Here is a 13,876-nt window from a genome sequence, read left to right as displayed (position 1 = left end):
CCTATCTGTGTAGTGTGTCAGAGGCTGTTTCAGAGATACCTGGTCCAGCTTTGTTATCTGTTCTGAAGGATACTGAAGGATACCAAAATGTAGGAGCAACTAGATGTTTGACCCTGAAGCTAGTGAAGTATATTTTCAGCATTAATTCAGTACTTTTCTAAGTAAGAATGCTTCCTTAATAAGAATTCATCCTGAGTCAAGATACTTCATAAGTATGAATGCATCATCCTAGTCAAAGCTGAGAGTTGTTTTGTGGAAGTTCATTTGAGTTTTTCAAATAAAATTCAATACAGATGTCATAACGTAAATGCTGTTGGTCTGACTGACTGGTGCTCAGAATCTTGGGGTATATTTTGTGCCAATATCACTTCCTCAGGGTGTCATTGTGGAGACTTAAGCAGCCTACAAAGTATTGTATGCGAAAACATCTGACGTCAGCTAGTGGAGGCAGACAGCGTGGTTTCATTGCTTACATTCAGGGCAGCTAGCCAGGAACTCCAGGGCTCTAACCCTGGCTTTGCTTTGGGCAGGGATGTCACAATCTGGACAGATTAATGCAGGCAGAAGAAAAGTTTCATCAGAGAGGTGGTCGGGATAGCATCTAGTAGAGGACTATAGAGTTCAGTACAGAGCTTTACAGACTTATGCAGGATAGCAGGTGGAAGTGAAGAAAAATACGTATTGATCAATTGAAATAATGGTATTTATCTAAAGGAAAAGGCACCCCTTTTTTCAGTTTTGCATGGAGACTTCATGTCTTTTGTTTGTTGATCTCAGTGTTTCAGTCATGTAAATCATGACATTGGATTTAGATCTTTTTCCTTACAACTGATGCATAACTTTAAAGATTCATCCCCTTCACTCTGCAGACTATACTTGCCATAGTGTCATTGTAAAATGTGTAAGGAGAGCCTTCCCCCTTTGATGCAAGGGAGAGCCTGTGTCTTCTGCATGCTATCTTTATGAAAATGTGCATGCATGTATGAGGTAAAATTACTAGTGTTCGAGGGTACTTGCCATGGGAGTGTACTGTAGTTATTCCCAAATGAGACCCAAGGTTGGTAAATGTAGGGGCTTTTCCACCCTTCTTTAGCCTTTGTTTGTTCCTCATGGTTGATGAAAACAAGTTCCACTAAAGGCCCTTGTGGACTACATTAATTATGCCAGTGGTCGACTGGTTTGGCCCCAAATGCTTAGTAACAATAGGCAGATTTAATTAGCAACAGCTCTGATTGCAATAGCTTTACAACCTCCTGGGAGCATCATGCACTGAGCTTCCTTTTGCATTATTGTCCAGCCATTAAACAACATTTAATTTTCCCAAATTAAAAAAGCACAAGGCATACAATGCATTATATGTAGAAACAATAACAGAACTGTCTTCACATAAGCAATAATAAAAGCATTTCCCTATTGGGTGACTGAATGCTAACATTGCTCTTTCCTGTGAAGCTTATTGTAAAAGTTAAATATTTATAATCTGTTTTACTTGAACAGTACTGCCCAAACCAGTCTTTTGGATTTTCTTCCTTAGTTGTAGGAAGTTAGTTTACTAACTTAGTTTACTTCAAAGTAAATATGGCTTGAGGCAGTTATCCATGGCTGTGTGGGGAGACAAGATCGGAACTGGTCTGAAAGGGCTGGAAGTACCAAGCAAATACCTTGAAAAATAACACTTTGGGAAACCTGCTCTTTACTCTCATACACATTAATTAGATTGTTGGGAAGTATTTTTGCAAGGCCTGTACCATTTATACAAGTCATTTGTGTGGCATGTTAAAAACAGTGATCTTCTGAGCACATAAAGTAATCGTGGGTTGCAAAGGGTTAAGGATCTTTAGACTCTTTAAAACTCATTTTACTGTTTCTAAAGTCTTTGCTACTATGGATAGTATAGCACAAAGTATAGCATATGCATAGTATAGTATAAAGAAGCCTTTAAAATTGTTCTGAATATTCTTGGGACAGACTTTTCTGCTGCTGATCCCTACTGTCTGCAATGGAATGTTTCCAGTTTACAGGAGCAGAAATTTTGGCCTGGAATTTTCAATATGATTGTAGGTCTCCCATTCTGCAAAAGCATAGCGATGTTTCGCTCTCACATCATATTCAGCATTATCCACTCTTCAGAGAACTACTTGTTTTTGAAAACAGGGATTAAAGTGGGGTGGAATTTAAATTTTTATTTTTAATTCAGATTGCCCTTGTTTTTGTCCAAAGTTTGAAGGTAAAGCCAAGCCAAAGATTTGCCTTTGCTCTTGAAACCAAAGCACATGCTGAACTGTTTAACCATGGCCATATGACAAAAGAAAAAAAAAGAAAAGAAAGAGCAACACAAAACTATATTAAAAGTTGTTGGAGCAGAAAGAATTAGTATTAGAATATTCTTACTGGCTTTTACTCTTCTTTGGCTCATCCTCTTTATTGCACACAAAACTTTGCCAAAATCAGTAAACAGTGTTCTATCTGAATCCTGGAGCTCTCCTGTTATGAATACTGAGATCCTACGTGCTATATAAATAGCGTGCCTTGGATATAGTGTGCTATATCCAAATATATAGGGGGGCAAAGACCTGCACAGACTTGAATCTGAAATGAGCCTTCAGCTTTATGCAGGGTTAAAGCAGTGCAGTCACCTTTTGACCAGGCTTCACGTTCATATTGTTGAATCTCATACTGAGGACAAAAGTTCTGGGAGCAGTGTCATCAACAGAAGATACCACCTTAGAGGACTTGTTTGTTGCACTCTTAAAATATTTTTCATTGCACAACACGGTCCTTGTAATTAGAGACAGAAGCAATAATATGCATGCCCATTTTCCACCTGCTTCTTGTCTTCTCTTTGATGAGATGAAGAAGAAAAAAACAGCAGAAAAGTAGCCAATTTTTGATTAATCTGTCATAAGTTAGTTTTAAGGGTTTAATTATATTTTCAGTATTGCTAAATTTTTTTAATTTTGGGATTGTTTAAACCAAGTAGGTTTTAAAGGTACTTATCTGAGAGGCAACGGCAGGATAGACTTTTGCATTATGTCTGTCAAAATAACTGCCTGAAACACTGAAGAACAAATGGAGTATTTCTGTTTCAGCAGCCTGTTTAATCTCTGTATTGTTGCTCAGTGCCAGAGGGCCAAATTCTTACTATTCTGTAATGCCCATCCAGTCTGCTGTGACAAAGCATAGACAAAGGTGCAGACAATATTGACCATTTTGTAAAGATACACTGACACATGTAAAAGAAAGCTACCAAAATTCAGAATAACATTCTCTTATTTTTTTTAACGTATCTGCACGTTTTTAAACTATGCATCTCAGATCACATTCCCATAAAACAGACAGAAATCCTCCTGGCTCCTGCTGGCTTCTGCAACAGTAGTCAGGATTCTGTCTGTGAGGTGGTTGGAAAGGAGTTGATACTTAGAAAATTAAATGTAGTGGAGTGCAGTCACCTCAGGCAGGAGTTAAGCAATGAGGCTGGAAAACACTGCGTGGTGCCAAGAGCATTAGCAGTGTGAACCAGTGGCAGGAACATGACACGGGCTGCAGCCAGAGATGCCACTGTACACCTCTGAAAGGAAAATTACTTGAGTGCCTAAGGTCAAATATCCAAAGTCATATTCACACACTGGTCTAAGTATCTCAGTTTCCAAAATGGGGAAGAGAAAGAACTTCTGTTTCATGGGTGGGAAATGCTAGATGGATAAACATTCGTGTAAGCTGGCTGGGATATTTAAGTGCCAAAGTATGAATTTAGGCATCCCTGTCTGCCTGTTTTGTTTTTTAATTTTCAGTAGAGCTACTCAAACAAATATGTACCCTCAGCTTACCTGGCAAAGAGTTTCATTTTCACAGCTCCATGGAAAAAGTGAACCAGCTTTATTTTCACTTCAAATCTCTCTTGAAAAATGAGATATTTTTCCACTGGCAGGAGTCTCACATTTGCTGGTCAATATACTCATAAAGCAAGAATGATAGCTTTGCGCAATTTTGTTTAATGAATGAGCCTTCAGATTGCTATAGCAAGCTGGCCAACCAGCCACTGTGTTTGGGAAAAGTCAGTGATTTTCATTTGCTGTAATTTTGGGTGGTGGCTTTTTTGTTTGGTTGGTGTTGCAGTTTGAACAGATTTGGGCTGCTCTGCTCTGGCAGGAGGAGGCAGCCATATGTAACAATAATAGGTAGCAATATTTCTTATGTAGATAAACCAGATTTCATCCCATTTGGCAAATAACTGCTTTCAGTGTATCCTTGAAGGATGGGGCAGTCATTTGCACATTATCCTCTCTCATGTTGGGGATGTCAAGTTAACAAAGCCTAGCAAGAACGCCTGGAGATGAAAATCCATGCTCTTTCCATTAATTGAGCAAAAGCAGGATGAGGGATCTCATCTCCTCAGAAGACTGGATTTTTCACCCTCGTTGTGAAGCCTGATGCCATTGTCAATGTCATTGACCATTTGGCTTTAAATGATTTTTGATTTGTGTAAAGGTTCTTTTTAAAGATCCATTGAAGAAGGCAGGGTGTAAACAGTCCTTGATCATGCCTGGCACTTTGCAAAGGCTTGCTATCACTTTCACACACTGCTGTTAAAGACTTAACAAAAATATGCTGCTTTTGGTTTACAGCTTTTGCGCATTTCATAGATGGAGCAATAAAATATTTGAGTTGGGAAGTTCAATACAAATATTTTGGCTTTCATGCAAAATGCATCTTTGAAATAACTCTAATCTATAACCTATACTCACTTCATGTTTCTCTCTTATTTATCTACTGTAGAAGTAAATGCTAATATTTAAACATTTAGAATCTGATTGTGTCATATTTGTAAGATAAGACTGATTTCTGTGTGAATTTTCAAGTCAGGACAGATCTCATGCTACTATTCTATCCAATCTGAGGAGGAATGGCAAAATAGAGAATTACATTTGGTTTAAAAGAGGTAGCTAGTTTCATCCCTTAATCTGTTCAATGGCAGTGAAGAGAAAAAGGATCACAAATGAATATCTGATTAATTTAAATTAGTTATAATTCTATGAGAGGATAAATTTGAATACTTGCATAATGTTTCTCATCTGTTTTAACAAAGAAGTTGGGCTAAAATAAATAAATAAACAAGCAAAGGAACAAATAGAATGCTAAAATTCTATTCAGTTTTTTGAGGCGAAACAGTTCTTTTTCTTTTGCAGTGACTGTGGTTACAGTCTTTCTCAGTAGCTGTGGTTACAGGATTCCAAATGTTAAAAAAATAAAGAATTGTAGAGGTATGTGCAAAAAACTTCCCTATACCAGAAAATTTCTTTAAAAATTCCAGCAGAAAACTGGGTTTGGATTTTGATTCAAGAGCAAGTCATCCCATTACATTTCAGACCTCTGTCTTATGCCCCCCCCAAACTTTTGCCGGTAGGTAGAACCAGAATTTTTGTATCTCAGAAATCTTGTTTTGATATAGAGCTACTTGGCTACTCAGACCCAGGGTAAAAGCTGAGAAAACTCTTGGTATATACCAGTAGATGATATTGATTATGATTATATTCTTTTCAGGTAAAGCTAAATGGGGGCTAGTGGTCTCTGTTTTTTTCAGTGGGCTCAGTGCATATTCAGATGATTTTCCTTGTGTATTGCAGTGTCTTTGCATATGAAACCACACAGATAAATGAGAGCATCTGTCTGTGATTTATCCTTCTTTGTTCAGTGGACTAAAGTACATAAATTAATCACTAGGGCTGTGTTGAAGCAATGAAGCTTCGCCTTTTGAGCCACAATCATCGGCCCAAGCTTTAAGAGCACAAAATAGTGATCAGCTGTACATTGAGAGCTCTCTGAAAATGCACACAAGGGGCCTGCAATATTTGGTTCCCACAAGTTTTTTTAGAAACGAGAAAGAATATGGGTAGGAAAGTTGCCAGCTTCCTCCAGGCTTTGAGAACCCTCATGCTGATGCGCATCTGAACCTAACGTAAATCAAAACATGTGGCGCCAGATGAGTATTAATGCTGTAATTTAGTCCTAGGTTTTGGTTGCCATCTAGATGCTGGGTCTAAGGTTGAGTGTTTATTAATGTTACCTATTCCTTACAATCAATACTTGGTCCATGAACAAATATTAGGCTTAACTGGAAACATACGTGCATATGAATATGTTCAGCTGAGACCTGATATATTTAGTAGGTATTTTTCCATGGATTTTTCACTGGGAGAAGCCTGGCCCACATAAATACTCTTTGTTTGATCCAGGTTAATGAACAGCCTTTGTAATAAGCTAGTAGCATGAGCAAATTAATTACTGTGTTTTTTGTAGCATTGAGCTACACGTGATTTCATTTAGAATCAAGGTTACTTGAAAGTGTCAAGAGGTGGCAGGCAGACAAATTCTTGTAAGAAGAGGTGTCCTGGTTTAAAAAGAAAACAATCTTAAAATAGAGTTGCGTGAGATGCCCATGCTCTGGCCACAAGGGATGAGGAAACAGCTTCCTGTACACAAAGGGTAGGAAGCTGGCATTCAAAGTGCATTATACCACTCCATCCACCTTTTCAGAGAGGGAATCTGTCATGCTAGAGAATGTCTGGACAAAAGGAAACCCTGAAAAAATAGAAAGCCATCCCTCCTTTACTAGAGTGAAATAATTTGGGGAATTTTTGTCATTTGTATTGGCTATGCTTATAGCAGGAACAGAATTGATGGATTCTGGGTGATGAAATTGGTCAGCTACAGATAAAGAACTTGTTAGTTTACCTTGAAGGGGCATGTTTGTTGACATGGGACATGTTTGTTGACCACTGCTGTAGTGGACCCTTTTGCCATTCAGTCAGCTTCAACCCCTCTGCAGGAAGTGCATAGCTTGAATAGAAATTATCCCACTTCCCACTTTCCTTTCTAAAGCAAACATTTTGGTCCTGTGTGGAAATACAATTTGGTCTAATGTAAGTGGAATTCCATTCAATGAAACTTGAATACTACGAAAACTAGTTAAAAATATAAAAACATATTGTGATCAGTTTCCTTGGGGGTGTATTAACTTCACTGGCTCAAAGAGGGTTCATCCTAAGCAAATAGATCAAATTTTTACTCTCATGAGATGTGAAATTTCTTGGAGAGTTTCAAGGGTATTAGTAGGATGACTGTATCTATCCTAACCATGGTGTATTGAAATAAACTAGCACAAAGCTTCTGTAAATCAGTACTTGAAGTGCACTTAAATTAGTTTTAATTAACTAGGACAGACAGATGATTTGAATACCACTCCGATTAGCAGAAGCTGTCATACAATTTAAGTATACTAAAATTTTGACATGATAATATTGTCTGTATATCCTCCCAGAAACAGGGCAGAACTGCAATATTAACTTCCTGTAATGTTACACTACACTCCTCTAGAACTTGCTTGTCACTTTTGGAAGGATTTTTGTTCACAGGTTTCTTGTTACCGGCTTTCTATAGGGAACACTGAACTTCAAGTCCCAATAAAAGATCCATTTACCGTGAAAACCAGGCTGCCTAAATTATCCTTTCGTAGCCCATTATGATAATGAGAAAAGGAGGGAGAAGGAACCAACTGAAAACAGAATTTCTTGGAGTGGATTCTGTTTGTTGTGTACACATTGTGGGGTTAATTAAATTGGAAGGGAATATTTGTATAGTGGCAGGAACTGTTAAAGTACCATACAGAGGCCGGTGTACTTTTCTGCAGATTTGACATCTTGTTTCTGTGGAGCACACTGAAATTTACACACAAATACAGCTACTTACATTTATGCAAAAAAAAAATAAACTCAAATTATTTGTAATCATGAAATTCCACGTACTGGGATAAGTTGTGATAAAACGCAGCAGAAAAACTGCTTGAATTTCTGAAATCAGGGGTCTGTGACAAGACTAACAAGATAATTACCCTAACATACATAATACTGCGCTTGGCATTGTAGTTGTGCAACAGAAAAATGCACAGTTAGATTATTCAAGATGACTTTTCCAGAAAAGTCTGTGCTATTCTCCGCTAGGGCATTCCCTAGTAAACATTAATTAACACTTTAGGTAGCCCATCACAGATTAGTAAATGGAGTCTTTAATAAATAAGGATTTACAGTGCTACATCCTATTACTGTGGAGGTATTTTTTCTTAAAAATTAATTAATTTAAATTTTCTTAATTAACTTAAATTTTCTTTAAAAAAATTATTGTAAATTAACTTGATTTATTGAAATCCAGACTGTTTTCTTAGGGAAGAATGTAAAAAAAAATGACAAAGATTTTATATTAAACATGAAACTTCTTGTCCGAGTTTGTCATTAGCTGAAGTGTGTTTCTTATTGACAGAAGATGCAGCGTTTCAGCTGCTTGTTTGTAATGGACAGTAAAGGCATCTGAAACCAGAACATGAAAAATGTATTTAGTAACTAATTTTTAAAATGAAAAGGCAAGAATAGCACTGTGACATAGGAAGTGTAACATACATTACATCTAAAGCATTTTATTAAAATTAGCTCTTAGTGGTAGGCAAGAATTTTACTTTTTCATTCAGAAATGGCCATTGGGTGGATGGTACAAAGGCTCTTGGTGTAAAACCAGGCAAAAAGGTATATTTCTTCATATGAATGAAATGCCTTGTGTTAAATCAGTAATGCTTATAAGCCCAAAATAAAATGTAGTTTAGGTAGGAAATGCAGAAATGTGCAGTAACCTGAAATAAATTATCCCAACTAAGGTATAGTGCTGGCTAGTATGGTAGACTATTCAGAAAGGATTTTTTTAGCCATGTTTAACTATTTTTTTTACTAAGATGCTTGAAAAGTATCTCTTCTTTTTTTTCTGGTAAGGTAAAATTGAAGGAACTAAGTAAAATGACAACAATGTAAGCACATTCCTTGAAAAGAAGAAACTTGAGTGTCAGTGCTTTTCTGCTCCCAGAAGGAATGTTATTGTAGTAACACATTCCATAGAAAGTTTGATGCATTTTAATGAGTAAGGTATTTATCCTTCTTTTACTGTGGCATAGATCCTTTTCCATACTGCTCACTTTATGAACTTCTGGCATCCATCTGTTATGGTTCCAGTTCATAGTTGTTGTCAGATTGTTTGGACAAACTGTCAGAGATTTTCTAAGTTAATGACATTTATCACTGGTTCTCCTGGGAAATGAACGTTTGTTGACCATGACTCTTCTGACATTACAAAGGCAATTATTTTCAGCAGTATGGTAGCTCTTGTGATAACAGCTCTTAGCATCACAGGGCTACAGTTGCATCTTTCCACTACTCCTGCTGTAAATAATTGAATGAAAAGTCTGAAAGGAGATGAGTGGCTCCCTCAGACAGGAAATCACGCAGAGGATTAATGTTCTGGTTCTGGCAGGCAGATAAGCATTTTAGATAAGTTTTCCTTTAGGTAGGAACAATGTTGTAGTGGGGAAAACAAACAGGGAAGTAGTAATGGTGACACAAATGGTAGTGTTGAAAGTCAGAACATTAGACTTCAGAAATTACTCTTTTGGGCACATGGCCTGCTAGCTAACATGAAGCTCATTAGCCATTGTATAAGGGAGAAAAATTATAAGCTATTCTGCACTTTTGTTGAATGAAATTAATGAACTTTCTTCAGCAGATTTGTATATCATATTCTTTTTTGTTCTCCTCTAATTTGTTAGAAATAATCTAGATTTTATCTGAAAACTAATTTAAGCCTGGTGATAAGCGTTCCTCTGCTTGTTAAAATTTCCTATCTGTAAGGGAAAGATAATAAGAAATTAAAAGTTTCAAGGAGGGGAAAGTTCTTCCTCTTTATCTTTAAACCTTCCTTTGATTACTGTCTGCTCTGTTTCCAGTCTCACTTCTGATGTTAAGTTCAAGCAGTCTTTTCTGACTGTCCCTCCTAAAGCTATAAGCCATGTTTCCAGCCCTCCTGTGGCATCTTCCCCATAATTCTGTATATTGTGTACCTCTGAGATTTAAAACCTGACATAAGGGAATAAAAGGACCAGAAAAAAACATGGCCTAGTGCAAATGATATACATTTCTGGCTTGAGCAACAGCTTGTAGAAAATCTTGCCTCCAGAAGTGAAGCAGTAAAGACCAGTTATCTAAGTCTAGCACTGTCTCCTAAATCACCTCAACAGAGGCAACTGCAGTGGCCAGTGAGTCAGCAGTGCAGTCCTTCACAGGTTGTTTCAATCAGTAGAAACTAGAATTTCACAGAAATTAGGGAGTGTGGTTTATGTGCACAGATGAAACAGTATCTGCTTCTGCCCTGGGAATTTTCCATCACACCCTCTCTGTTCAGATACATTTTGTTTATCTGGATGACTTGACTATACTTTATACACCAGTGTATTTTCTAAACAAAGCTGGGAGCATACAGATGTATTTTTCTTATAAAGCTGGGTTTTGGGGAGATAAGAATACCTGAACATCTGCCATATTATGTTGCTAGTTATAAGGACATAAACCAAGAGAAGGTCACAGTAACTAATGGCACAGCCCCAAGGTTTATCTGTATGAAAGAGACATTAATTTAGTGGAGTTTAAAGAGGAGTAATTATATCCCCTCTCTCATGGCAGCCTCTTCACCCCATGTGCTCTTTTCTGCTTGATTGCATACAAAACATAAAAAGTGAACAACACAGCTAAGTGAGGTGTTTTCTAGAGGTGTCACAGCTTGTTATTTGATAGTCATCATAATCCAGATTCACTGAGGGGAAGATTTATTTTGGCTGCTCTAGGAGGATGTTGGTGACAGATTTCTGCTTTGTCAAGCTATAGCTATTTCTGTGAAGGTTTCAACATGCAAATAATTCCTATTTCCCTTTTTTAAAGAATGTTTCTGTCCCTAATACAGTGATTCTCTAAGTACACTTTATGATCTAAACACTGGAAATTTGAGAGGTATTCAGTCTCTGTTTATGTGGGTAGACCAAGACAAAAACATCCAAAATCATCAAATTATCTAGATATTCCATTCAATTACTACATGAAACAAAAGAGGAACAGAAGTCATCTAAAGACCTCCACCTGTGCCTTATGTAATCAAGCTAGCAAGTGATATTCTCTTTTTCTAAACCTTTTACATGGATTGGAAAAAAGCACACTGTTCTGTAAACCAGGCCATTGTATAGATGGAATTATGTGCCATTTGGAGTATGAAGGTGTTGTGCTTCCTACCACCTTTTCCCCTGCAGCAGAAATCTTACTGATTTTGAGCATTTACATTTTTGAAAAGCCATCAAAGAGCAGTAATATTCTGCACATGATTAGTCAATTTCTGTTGGTGCCTACAATTTGCAAATCATTTTCTGAACTCTGTGGATAAAAGAAAACAAGGTTACCCTAGAGCTGAAATTTGTTAAAATGCACTAGAATATTCAGTCAGGATTCACCTTGTTCTTTGTGCACTGAGCTATTAAAAATCAAAAATAAATCCTTTAACTGGTTTGAATGAAGATCAAATATTACCCACTATTTTTTTTTTTTAATAACATTAAAATGACTGTTCTTTAACTCAAGAGAATCTCTTATTTATGGAAATTCTACTAGCTTGAAATTTTCCTATAGTAATTTGAATGTCCGTGAAGTGCTTAATATTGAAGCGCTTCATTCTTGCTTTTCAAATATTTAATATTTTTTTCCTAATGGATAGTTTGGAAATTATTTTACTTTTTAACAATTTCAGATTACAGATGACTGCTTTTAAAGTGCCTGGAGAAAAAAATGGCTTGAATAAATAGTCTTTCTTATTTACTGTCTCTGAAATTTCATATGTACCAGTCTATTAGTGACCAAAAATCCTCAGCAGAGGTGTTACTTTACTGATTAGTGTAAACTGTCTAGGCCCTGTGGTTTCTGCTCTTTCCCTCTTGCCTCATAGTTTCATGTAAAGGCTGAGAATGTATAGATATGCAAGTTTTTCAGAGATACTGAAAGGTTTCCGACATACTGATTTCATGACTTAAAAATGTATTCTTCTCGTGGGTCTTTGCTCTCCAGAGCAAATGATACATTGCAAATGCCAGAATCACCAGAAAAGAACGTGGAAGAATTCTCACTGTGTTAAGAGGTTATTTCAAAGCTTGAAAGAACGAGGAGAATATAAACATCCAAATGAATATCTAGACAAATAATTCATTTAAGGAATCCTAAGCAGTTGGATTTTTACTATTCTCCCTGAAAAGAATCTGTACTTTAGGGACTGTGGAGCGCATGAGGATTTTTTTAAGGTCACAAAGTATTTGCTTATCCACAGATTATATCAAGTATAGGAAAGGGGGAATTGAAGATATTATTAGGACTATAAAATGCAGCAGCTACATGAAAAGGAAACTAAAGTTTCTAACAACATATAGCCTAAACCAATGTAGCTGGTATTTGAGCTGTAGCAAGCCTTCACAAAGAAAATCCTTATATGCAATCAAAGAAAGATATAAAATCTGTTCGATAAATCGAGTAGGCGCTTTCCATCTATCTTCTCCAATACCTTTTCTTTTCCATCCAAAAGCATCGTCATGTGACCAAGAACTTCAGTCAGCCCTGGAGGAAGCAAAACAGCCCCAGAAAGACAATGTGTTCATTCCAGAGTGTGCTCAGGGCGGCCTCTACAAACCAGTGCAGTGCCATCCTTCCACGGGCTACTGCTGGTGTGTTCTGGTGGATACGGGACGTCCCATCCCCGGTACATCAACCAGGTAAGGGAGTACACCTTCAGCTCTCAAAAGCTGTAGTAAGAGCATGCCCTAGTGCCCATGGACTATCATGGAGATTTGTATTGCTGGTGGAATTACATCTTATAGTTTTTTTCCGCTATAAAGTGAAATATTTTGAGACTTCCAAAATTAAGGCCAGATGGCCATGGACTCTGCAATGGCATAAGCAGTTTGCCATCCTAGTCCTCTTCTATGCTCCTATTTTGTGCTGGGAATCTAAGGCTTGGAGCATATCATGGATAATCCCAGAAGAAATCTCACACTCCTTATACTGGATATAAAAGAGCCAAGTAGGATGGTCTATGACAGAAGCCATGTCCAACCTCAGAAATGCTTAGTTATTTTTCCAGCAACCTCCTCAACTATTTAATTTGATAAGCTTCAATGGAACAACTCCTCGGGAACCCATAGAGAGGAAATACCACTTTAGTGTGTTACTAATAGAAGTTTGGAGTTCAGTCATCTCAGCTGAGCTGGATACATGGTGAAATATTGTGAGCCACATAGTGCAGATGTAGGCAAAGAGCATATCAGGTTCCAAAGGATGTTATTTAGGTTGGTTATTGAGGTTTGGCCCTTGTAGAAATGATATAGAAGCTCATATAGAGCTGGCAGGCATTATAGGTATCTTGATGCAATCATAGCTCTTTCATAACTTCTGCAAAATATTTTTTATCATTTGCATAAGGTTTGTGAAAGAAACATGCCTTATAAGCTTAAAATTGTGCATTCTTGGGAAGGACTTTTTCACATATTCTTCAAGTCCTGATTTATTGCTGGCAGTTTATACCATAGTCTAGACTATGCCAGCTACAGTGCCATCTGAAGAGGACTTGCTGATCTTAGAGGTCTTTTCCAACCTTAAGCATTCTTTGATTTTATCACTTAGAGTGATTTTATCATAACAGAGTCACTGTTGGTCAATCAGCTGTTTCTGGCAAGTTGAGGTCCATAAATGGTCAAAATATAATAGTCTAAATTTGATCCTAAAACTGTAGGGTTAGTGTATATATTGTGTGAGTATCTAAAGATGATTTCTAGAAATTCCAGATACTCCTTTTTGTGCTCTTTCTCTGTTCTCCACTCCTAGGTTTTTTTCACTGTTTTTTCTATTTAGTTCTAATCCTTCTTTGAATTATTATCTTAAATAATTTTATTTCCTATTCCCTAATTTGAGTCCAAATCATCTTC

At 37.1% G+C, this 13,876-nt stretch overlaps 1 protein-coding gene across 2 annotated transcripts in view; it reads left to right on the top strand.

Moving 5' to 3' along the window:
- The window catches only part of SMOC2 (SPARC related modular calcium binding 2), a 140,249-nt gene that overhangs the window by 83,528 nt on the left and 42,845 nt on the right, over positions 1 to 13,876 (top strand). For both annotated transcript variants that reach the window (XM_086877879.1, XM_086877878.1), the window contains exon 8: positions 12,481 to 12,667. In XM_086877879.1, the coding sequence (XP_086734005.1) occupies positions 12,481 to 12,667 (187 nt within the window). The remainder of the gene's footprint in view (positions 1 to 12,480; positions 12,668 to 13,876) is intronic.

This window comes from Cyanistes caeruleus, chromosome 2 (genome assembly GCF_971803275.1).
Source record: "Cyanistes caeruleus chromosome 2, bCyaCae1.hap1.1, whole genome shotgun sequence".
NCBI lineage: Eukaryota > Metazoa > Chordata > Aves > Passeriformes > Paridae > Cyanistes > Cyanistes caeruleus.
The sequence above is the reverse complement of the archived record's forward strand: the minus strand, read 5'-3'. Positions and strand labels throughout refer to the sequence as shown.